Source organism: Plectropomus leopardus, chromosome 10 (assembly GCF_026936395.1).
Source record: "Plectropomus leopardus strain MGB_pleo_1.0 chromosome 10, ASM2693639v1, whole genome shotgun sequence".
Classification (NCBI taxonomy): Eukaryota; Metazoa; Chordata; class Actinopteri; order Perciformes; family Serranidae; genus Plectropomus; species Plectropomus leopardus.
The window spans coordinates 9,076,669-9,087,794 of NC_142185.1; the positions used below are offsets into that span (position 1 = coordinate 9,076,669).

General features: G+C 40.0%; 1 protein-coding gene across 1 annotated transcript; it reads left to right on the forward strand.

Annotated features, from left to right (window-relative positions):
• Window positions 1-258: 258 nt before the first annotated feature.
• gjc4b (gap junction protein gamma 4b) lies at window positions 259-9,570 on the forward strand. Its single transcript, XM_042494418.2, has 3 exons — window positions 259-490; window positions 6,851-8,027; window positions 8,124-9,570. The coding sequence occupies exons 2-3, from the start codon at window positions 6,884-6,886 to the stop codon at window positions 8,135-8,137; spliced, it is 1,158 nt and encodes a 385-aa protein (XP_042350352.1). The 5' UTR covers window positions 259-490; window positions 6,851-6,883; the 3' UTR covers window positions 8,138-9,570.
• Window positions 9,571-11,126: the final 1,556 nt, after the last annotated feature.

Genomic DNA, 11,126 nt, shown 5'->3' on the forward strand with positions numbered 1-11,126 from the left:
TCTTGGTATGTTTAGCCTATGTATGTAAAAAAAATCTTCTCTTTATTTATTTATATATTTTGCTGAATATATACGACATTTATTTTTTGCTTTTTGATCCTTTCTGGTGCCACAGATTGCAGTAAGTGTTTTTTTCCCCCAGTCTCTGAGTAGTCGAGGTTAAAGTTAGCAGAAAGAGGAGGATTGCATCAGGAATTCTGGCAGTTGATCGTTTTCCTCCACTCTGCGCAGACAGGGGGTGGGGTGCCCGGCAGAAACTGGGAGGAGAGAAGAGGGGGGGATTTGGGAACAGTCTTTGTCCTCACCCCGCAGTACAGCACACAACTGGAGAAGGACACAGGCTCCCCGCAGGAAAGGAAAAACTGGATGGCTTGACATTAGAGCGGGAGGGCTTTCTTCTAATAAAGAGAAAACGAAGGAAAAGCTCCCGAAACACAACTTTCAAGGAGCCGTCGGGCGAAAAGCAGAGGATCCAAAATCACAACTGAAGGTAAGATAACACACAAACAAATCCCGGGCGCGCGGACGCGGCAACATCCACACTTAGCCTTTTAGCTTTGGCTAACAATAGCGTTCAGCTCAAGTTATATCTTTAAAACTTTTGCTGTGGGGGCACGCCGACTCATTTATGAAGCTGTTAGCTAAATTTGGGCGGTTTAAAAAACATTTTTCGTAAAGCCAGGGTCTGTAAATGTATTGTTTAAACACTACTTTAAGTTCACGCGCACAGGCTGGCGTTGTTAATTAACGTTGAAGCACACAAATTGGTCGCATTGTGAGGGGGATAGGACATTTTTTGGGATACCGACGCGACATACTTTGTCGTTATCTCCACATGGCGTTATATTTCTACTGGTATGTGGAATATTTGGGCAGTTTTATCAGGCATTTTGACTATGTAGGCTGGATTTGGTGATGGAGGAACGCGCAGGGATTGTGTCTTGTTCCCCCCACCCATCTATAAAATCTCATATTTAGGAGAAAGGTCACATTTATAGCGTAAAACACTACTTTAAGTAGTAATATTACTCAATGACGTTGTCCAAAGTGTGGTTCAGCCGTACACATCGTTAGCTCAGGCTAGTTATCACGGATATGTGTGTGTGTGTGTGTGTGTGTGTGTGTGTGGAAGCATGTGGAGTCCCGCGGTGACGTTGTCCCGTTAGCCACGCGGAGGGTTTTTTTTTTCCACATTGGATTAATTTAGTTCTCCTTTTGGCATCTCAGTGTTTAAACGATTCGTGCGAGGCATTCATAACGAAGCCTACATCGTATTTTCTGTGTCTTTATATTTACTCCACACGCAGACTCAACAACTTGAGTAATCATTTTTTTATGTTATGTGTCACGGGTGGATTATGTTATTTTTCTCCCCCTTGTTTCTCACCACCACAATCCAGGGGAAGTCACTCCCTAGTTTGACTAATTCTGGGCATTTCTTCGGCCTTTTCCTCTTCAAGCTCAAGGCCCCTTAGCCTCAGGGCTTTGGGATCAAGGAGGGATATCCATAACTAACCTCCCAGATGTGAGAGCCACAAAAGCCCCTCTGTTCTGCAGGGCTCAGCCAGCGCCGAGACTCTGCTGCTTTACTTTGCTTCTTGGAAACAGCCTGTTTTTTTCTTTTTGAAGTGTCATAGATAAGCCCATGCTGTCTCAGTAGATGGGACTTGTAACAGTTGTGATGTTGGGGTAATTGGCTAGTTGTATCAGATTTCTTGTGAATCTTATTGATGGCATCTTTTATTGAAAAAACAAAAGCCCCAAGATAAAAGGGGCAAGATAAAGGGGGACCGCACCTGGTTTCAAAATGCATACACGTTTCTCCTACAGTCTAAGACAATCCAAAAACTAGAGTGCTAAAACGAATATTTCTAAGGTCATCAAGTAAAAAGTCCAGAGCTGCTCCATAGACAATGAATTGGGAAGCACTATACTATTTTATATATATAAACAAACATTCTGTGGATGCACACAGACAGCGCATCATCATTCTTTGTATACAGAGCAGCAACAGATGTGGTGACATCACGCATCAAGTTAGTATGTTCACAAATATTGACTGAACTTTCCTAGTAACAACTTAATGACTCACACCATCTTCAGCCGTCTCTGTCATCTGGGGAAGTTGAGTCTTCTTATAATTACACTGCTTCTAGTTGATCAGATGGATATATTCTAATTTATAGAGTCACACTAACCGACTGGGGGACTGCATATGTGAATTAGCTCTGAGCTATAATCTGGCTCGCTGCATACATTGATCACTTTAAAGATTATTTCTTTGGGTTTTTATTGCTTTTAATGGACAGGGCATTTTAAGTGTGAAAGGGGGAGAGAGGGGAGGGGGGCGACGTGCAGTAAAGATTCAAGGCTGGAATTGAACCTGCAACCACTGCGGCAAGGACACAGCCTCTGTATATGGAGCGCCACTCTATCCACTGAGCCACCAGGCGCCCCACATTGATCACTTTTTAAAGGGACAAGCGTCAATGTTGGAATCAGTCTCAAAAATCCAGTGCTGGTTGGGCTGTAGGCTAGTAGCCAAATTGAAATTGCCTGGACGAAATGTATCTGTAGACACTAATGTTATTTATTATCACACACAAATCCTGGTGCTTATAAACCAGCCTTTTATGAAGTATGAGCCAGCTAAGCATATATCATCCTACTTGTGTAGTGCTGTTGTGTAAAACTACAAAAATTGTGTTAAGATCAGGTTTGAACGGACATGCTTGCGCTTTCACCAATAAAGGTAATAAGTTGCTACCAAAAGCAATTAGCCAGAATAGTAGCACATACAAAATAGGTCTTAAAGTTACAAAAATACAATAATTGAAATACTTGAACATCTGTGAAGGGTTTTTTTTAAAACAAATTTGACACACTTTCTTCCACAGACGCTTTCACGTGAGGCAGTGGTTTTCCCTGGGCATGGATGTCAGCTCTGGCAGTATAGCTCCGGGGCAACTCATAACCGTTAACCTAGATTACTGGTAGCAAAGTGTGCTGCTGATTTCTATTCCTTACACGTCTCTTGCAGCCTGACAGACGAGCAATGTAGCTTACATTTTAGGTGATCCAGTGACCTCTGATATGGCAGAATAAAGCAAATAAAACAAAGCTTTATGGTTACCCAAAAACCTAAAATTTTCCATATGATATTTGAGTTGGTGGCAAATATTCCTTTATACATTTTTTAGTTAGAAACCACATGCTTACACTGAAAAGAAGCTTTTATCAGTTGTCTTAAGGTTGAAACCTTGCCCCCATCATACTTTAAGGTGTAACTGCAGGATGCAGTAGCATGCAGGCAGCACTGCAGAAAGCCACAGATGAAAGACAGCTGCAGTCTTAGTGAGCAGTAAACGGGCAAACATCATAAAAGCAGTGAATAAACAACTATGCATGGGACGTTTGTTGTCATGAAGACTGCTGGACCTCATGGCGCATAGATGCCCTGTCATACACCCACTGTGTGTCTGTCACATGTAAACACAGATTACAATCAGAATGTAAACTTTTAATCATCACACACTAAAAAAAATCAATGATCACCTCAAAGAATCCGACCACAGGGTCAAACAAAGAAAGTGAGTCTTTATTCAAGTCTCTCTTGAGGCCGACCATTCATCAGGATGTGCTGAGTGTCTGAGCTGCAGCTGCACAATGAAACTTGTTGTGCATTGTTCTTATGCTTTATTTATCTAAGGATGGTTTCCTCCAAACTCAACATCAAATGTCACATTGATAGAGACAGAACTCCCATTCACACCTGGGAGTTGCCCAATACAAACCATTCCTATTACTGGAGCACCTAGAGGCGATGCATCATTTGTAAGAGCTTTTCACTGCTGGTTTATGGGATTACTGGACAGTCCGTAGTGTCCTTGCTCCTTATTTGATGGCATTAATACATTTTTCAGTCCATACATTACTTTAACCCAAATTGCAAACTGACAAATTAAGTGCACTGCTGATTATGAATGTGTATAGGGATGGGTGACATGGCCAAAATCTATCACTGTATTTTTAACTTTATTTCACAGTAATAGTATATATCGTAATACAGTGATTGTTCTTTAAATTTAATTAAGAAATGGACTAAAATAAATATATGCACTTTATCACATTTATTTCCCTGCGTTATTTCTAACTTCCATACAAACAAAACTGCCTCACATTAGAGACAAACCTTAAAAAACACAGAAGTTAAACTACATTTTTCTTTCAAGCACAGTATTAAGTTACCTTAGAACAATAATTTTACCATCTGTCCAAATCACGTGACCTTGTGAGGCAGCTGGATTCACAATAAGAATCACTAGAATCGCTAGAAGCACAAGATCCCACCCTGATTTGTCACATAGTTTGCCCCAAATCGCTCCCGTGGCAGAAATCTGTACAAGCAGACCAGTTTCTGGTCTCCCAAACCTAGATGTCCACAATCTGATTAGCTGTCCACTCACATAAATTTCTTTGATTGCAGTACTCCATTATAACTTGGCTCATCACAGCTTGAAAAATGTAATTGCTCTACCACCACTGTATATTAGTGGATGCAGTTAAGTGGAAGTGCAGACCCAAATGGAATCATTAGTCTTCTACGTATATTTTTTTCTAATATTACTAAACTGAAAATATTGCACTTGTATAGTAAAATAACAGCTTATTGCTTCCATGGGCATGACAGAGCCCAACACTGTAGCTCGTGTATTAAGATTGCTGCTTTTGTTGATAAGCTGAAGGACCATGAGTTAAAGTAGGTTCATAAAAATGTATATTCATACAGATTATATTTGTTGGACTCCATATTGTGTTAATATATTCCTTTAGAGTTGAAGTAGGTAAAATTGCCAAACAGCTGCTCTTGAAACAGATGTAAGAAGCTTCTATTTTAAACCCCAAAAGGCAAACATTAAATTTTTAACAGCCAACTTAACAAGTACAAGTTTTTGGTTTTGAAGTGTGGTACACTAAGGATGTCGTAGGTGGCAACATGTTCACAAACCTCCAGACATTCACAATTATTATCGATTACTTGGAATTTACTTGGGCTTTTGGTTCTATATCATTGTAAGTCAGTTAGCCTAATCTTTTTGTGTCCTATTCAGAGCCAACTGATTGTTTCTTAATTTTGTTTCTTAAGATTGTGGCTTGTCAATATTTTGGCTTAAAACATAATTTGGAATTTAAATAAAATTGAAAGATTAAATTTTGATTTTGAGAGACAATCTGCAGAGTTTAGGCATAGCCCATGGGTCTTATGTGTCTGTAAAGTCTATTTTCTGTATAGCGACATTGTGACTGAAGGTTTTAGATTGCTACTCTTGCCCAAGGTACTGACCAGGCAGAAATATTGGGACATTAAATTATTCTACCACACTGCTTTTAGAAAATATACATTTTTAATAACATCTGTGTCCCATTTTGTGCACCAAGAGCTAATAATACCCTGGTTAAAAACAGCAAAAACAACATTTTGAAAAGACCCGTAAGCAGATACTTTGGTCCATAGCAACATGCAGCAATTGAAGATTTAAAAGAAGTGAGACGTGATTGGATGCCTTAAAGAGAGCGGTGGAGTGGTATGATCGTAAAGATCACCAGCGCTGTTGTAGCTCACCTCCATGCTACAAGTGTGGAAGTTTATTGTGTTGGATAATTACTCAGCAGAAGTTGTTACGAGGTTGGTCACAGTTGGTGTTAAACCACAGATGCTCTTCATTGCCTCAGCTCAGTTTTGGCAGTCTTTGTCAGATTATTAAACCATGACTAGACATTTTATTATATATGGTTACACCTTTAACGTGTCTCTGAACTCCTGAGCTGTAAATGTTCGTCATTTCATTTCGTCGGTGCTATGTGCCTCAGGCTGTTCACATGATTTCATTTTGGATAACAGCCTGGTTATGATTGCATGATTTAGTAATACATCTTACAGAGAGACAGCTGTAGGAACCTTGCCTGATCATGCCCCTTTGCAAAAGCAGCGATCGCTGATTTAGGACGTTTCAACAAGAGACAAGAAAGCTCCACCATGTGGCTATCTGATGCAAAAACAGAGAGAGTTAATAAAAGCTATATCAAATTGTGAAGTACCCAACCACATTAATAATAAAACGTAAACAGTGTTAGTTAATTATTTTTTTCAAATAAGTATTTGTGTCTTGTATGAATATTTTAAACATAATTTCTTTCCATTTTGCTGTAATTAGGTCAACATTTACCGTAGTGTGAGCCGCTGCCTTGACTTTGTCCCAACTGTAATAAGTTCATGTCTCTATCATTTTTCAAATAACATTTTAAGCTATATGCAGTCTTTTATGTGACTTGGGCGTACCCACTTGTTTTCTTGAAATGAATCACCAGAGGTGCCATGACACAATGTTATTGTAACACAAACCCCTTGATACAACTATTATATTATTATACTAAGTTTTTTTACTGGGATGTGGCATGTTGTGCATTATGATAAAAGATTGTGATTCACTACCTTTTTTTCAACAGCTAATTACATCCTTGAAGGAAAATTTTGTCAACGTTTGTTTTATTTAAATAAGATAAAGTTTAGCAGTCTGTAAATTTCACTTCAGGAATTTTTATCTGCTGGATTTCAAATAAAGCAATTGATTTTGAATGTATTCCAGTAGACTACCTAAAGTTGAATCTGTATTAGTTTTAACATTTTATTTGATAGATAAAGCGAAACTTGACATGTATGCATTGATACAATATTGACATTAAAAATATTGTGATACTAGGCTGTATCATTTTTTTTTCTTTTTATTTCCCCACCCCTACTCTCTTCTACCTTTGGCTTTGTTTAAATAAAAATCCTTTTTCTGCGCAGGTTTGAGAAGTTCCCTCTTGTTCCAGAGGCAAAATGAGCTGGAGCTTCCTTACACGCCTGTTGGACGAGATTTCCAACCACTCCACCTTCGTGGGCAAAATCTGGCTCACCCTCCTCATCGTCTTTCGCATCGTGCTGACAGCCGTCGGGGGCGAGTCAATCTACTATGATGAACAGAGTAAATTTGTGTGTAACACGCAGCAACCTGGTTGCGAAAATGTGTGCTACGATGCGTTCGCACCGCTGTCACACATCCGCTTCTGGGTCTTTCAAGTGATTATGATCACCACGCCAACCATCATGTACCTCGGCTTTGCTATGCACAAGATCGCCCGCATGCAGGACGAGGACTACCGGCCTCGGGGGAGAAAGAGGATGCCGATAGTGAGCCGTGGTGCCAACCGGGACTATGAGGAGGCGGAGGATAATGGGGAGGAGGACCCCATGATCCTGGAAGAGATTGAGCCGGAAAAGGAAAAGGAGGACGCGGAGAAGCCCGGCAAAAAGCATGACGGGCGCCGTCGCATCAAGCGCGACGGCCTGATGAAGGTCTACGTGTTTCAGCTGTTTTCACGCGCCATCTTCGAGGCTTCTTTTCTGTTTGGACAGTATGTCCTGTATGGTCTTGAGGTGGTACCGTCGTATATTTGCACACGCTCACCCTGCCCGCACACTGTGGATTGCTTCGTGTCACGCCCCACTGAGAAAACCATCTTCCTTCTCATTATGTACGCCGTCAGCGCCTTGTGTCTGCTCTTTACTGTGCTGGAGATCCTTCACCTGGGCATCAGCGGCATTCGGGACTGCTTTTGTGCACCGAGGCCGCGCCCTCCCACTCCCCGCCACCCAGCTCTGTCCAGCCAGAGGTCCTCAATCTGCCGCCAGCCATCGGCACCTCCAGGCTACCACACAGTGAAGAAGGACCCATCAGGGAAGATGGGCTTCAGAGACAACCTGGGAGACTCGGGTCGCGAGTCGTTCGGGGACGAGGCCTCATCGCGGGAGCTGGAGAGGCTGCGGAGACACCTAAAACTGGCTCAGCAGCATCTGGATTTGGCTTACCAAAATGAGGAGAGCAGCCCGTCACGCAGCAGCAGCCCGGAGTCCAACGGCACCGCAGTGGAGCAGAACAGACTTAACTTTGCCCAGGAGAAGCAGAGCAGCACCTGTGAAAAAGGTGAGCCTTCCAACTTTTTCCTCATTTCATAAATTTCTATCTTCATCTTGTAGCCACGATCAAGGTGAAATACTTAAACCATCGCTCTGTTCACAGGTCTCCGTGCATAGGCTCTGATCAGCCCAGCTGACACTGTAGACTCATTTACATCAGGATCAGTGAGAGGATAAAAGGGAATCAAAGTGTGAGTGTGATTGTGTGGCGTGATTTTGCTTGAGGTGGATGAAGTCAGCCCAAGCCTTCCAGTGTTACGGCCAGCCGTGGTCGAGCATCGAGTCAAACGAGGAGGAGAGCGGTCGTCTCAGCCCAGCAATACTTGAGGCGCCTGTCTGAAGATCCAAAGTGCTTACAAACTACCGCCGTGCAGCAACAACGGTTAAGGTTGTTCTTCTCCCTCAGGGCAGCTATTCTTGTTTTTATATTTTTTATTACGAGACTTAGAGCTATTAGTCATTTTTTTTAAAGAGTTTGTCCTCTGTTTGAAGTTCACAGTGAATGCATCTCAAGTTTGCCTTAGACCTAAACTGGAACTCTGTTTTTTGGCATTTTGTTATGCAGTGGCCAAGCCAGTTGTAGTGCAAAAAAAAACCTGTTTAAACTGTAAGAATCTTTGCGAGGTAGTGAGTGAGATGCAAAAAGAAGGTTTAAGGACAAGGCGCCGCTCGTAAAAGATAGGTACTGGAGTTAGTGTCATGCTGATGAAGACTTTTTGAGTTCGTTTTCATACAAAGGTTTCTCTCAAAAGTGCAACATCTAATTTTAAAAAAAATGTTTTGACAATGTTGGCACGGCACCGGTCAACATTTCCAAGCCTGGTGCTTTGATGGTAACTGAAATACACTTGGTGTGCCTCTGTCCAAAGGAATAAATGAACCTGGGTAATGCTTGAATAACATGTAACTCTTGATATTGTCTTGTATTGTTTAAAACGTGTATTTGATACTGTGCTTTATTTTTGTATTAGTTTTGAGTATTGTGGTATTGAAAAGAGGCTCTTGTCACTGTGGCAGGTATTGTATTTTGAAAGAATGACATTCACTGCTGTCTTAGTTTCCTGAAGCTCGCTGGTGGACCAGTGCAGTCTGAAAACGGTTTGGTACAATTTTGAGTTCAGCTGCAACAGTTTTTTTAATAATTCCATTTAAATAATAATCAATAGCCTGCATATTTTATTTTTCCCACATTGTCAAACATTCCCTGTTTCCATACAGACCCAGATTTGAATATATTTTTTGGTTATAGAAGGGAAAATGCTGTCATTTTCATGTTCGAAAATGCTGATTTTTGGATTGGTGTTATCACTGTTCTCAGTGAGGGTTGTAAACAATGTAAATCATTTCAATGTGAATTCAATGCCTTGAACGTGCTCTTCTAAGATGCCATCTTTTGTATTCCGAATCATACCCACAGAGCCATTAGTGCCGACTCAAATGTTGTCATCTCAAGTTATTTTTGAACAATGCTTTTTGTACTTTTTATACTTTTTGTATTGATAGTACTTTGTGGTTAGTTTTTAAAATAAATTTTTACAACAAGAAAATTATATCATGGCTCAGTCTGGTTTTATTCATTGCTTGAAATAATACAAATGTATAGATCCAATTTCATTTAAATAGCTACTCCATTCAATTTTGTAAGTACTACATGACTTGATGTGGTGGGCAAAATTAGCCAGTGATTAATACCTAATAACTACTGGACTTGCATACAGAAAACTTGTATTTGTAAATAAAAAAGTAAAAATTGAGGCCTGAAGGGATTATTAAAGGAAGTATCCAAAAACTAGGGAAAATGACAAGAGAACTGTATTTCTTATTATAATATTTAAAGTGATGTTGGAGAAAAACTTTTTTTCTTAATTCTTATCATTTTTTAGGTAGTTCTCTCTCTTTTTTATTGCTTATGTTCAGGTAATTTTTTTGTAACTTTTTTTAGCCTATTTTTATGCTCATTCTTGGGGCCACGTCTTGTTAAGTTGCTCATTACCTTCTCCACGTTTTTCAAAGAAATCAAACCAATTTGCTCAGATTTCAAAGGGTTAAGCTTTCAGATTTTCGACTTTGCAGTTCAGCCACTTTGTAACACAAACTGCTGAGGTAACTATTAAGAATGCCACTAATGTACCAGGCTAGCTGCAGTTATTCTGAGAATAAACATCAATTTTACTTTATAATACTTAATACTACTATATTATCAGTTGGTGAAATATGGTAGTTGTGACGTCATGAGAGGTCGAGTCAGATACATCCTTCCCAGTGTTAGCAGAAAGGACTACAAACCATCATGGGATCCAGTAAAAGACTACAAGACCCACAGTAAGCAAGCAGGGCAGTCAGGACACTGATTGCTGCCCAGCTGAAACAAATCAGCTGATGTCCCCAGTGAGGGGACTTAGGGGAGGTAGAATCAGTGTGTGTTGAGAGGACACAGAGATTTGTAGTTATGTTAGCCGGAAGGCAGTGAATTCGATTTTTTTTAAAAAATTACATTCCTCTTTTTGTTTTGTTTTACCTCTGTCTGCAAGAAATTAAAGACTGAATATACTGAATGTAATTTCATTTCCTGCACCCACACCTCCAAAGCTCCAAGAGAAAAGCTCCTGAACTTTCACAGCGTCACATATTTCGCACTAAAATTACAGTAGAAATTGTTCGTTTTCAACCATATGGATATTTCATATTATGTTCAATGCAGAACAATAACTTCGGAAAGACGGATAAACTGTACAATTTACACAGGTAGAAAATGAGAGGAACTGTAGGAAGTTAGTGTAAAATGAGAGATTTGGATTAATTTTGAGCAAAACATTTCTGCACATTGTATCAGAGAGGAGTTTTACTGATATTTTTTTGGGACTTCTATATACAATTGTCTGTCTTCATTACTGCTTTATTTGTAACATTACCGTATACTTCATAGGCTTTCTTTCTTCCTTTTTTTTGGACAAATTCAGTGTCTCCATTATTTTTTAGTTCTTAAAATTGTTTTACTGCATTTTTTTTTTCATGCAAGAGGAGGCTGTTAGGCAGCGAGTAAAATCTTTGTAATATAACTTGTATTTAAGTCTTCATCATGCCCTTATCCTGTCAGATAAAAAAA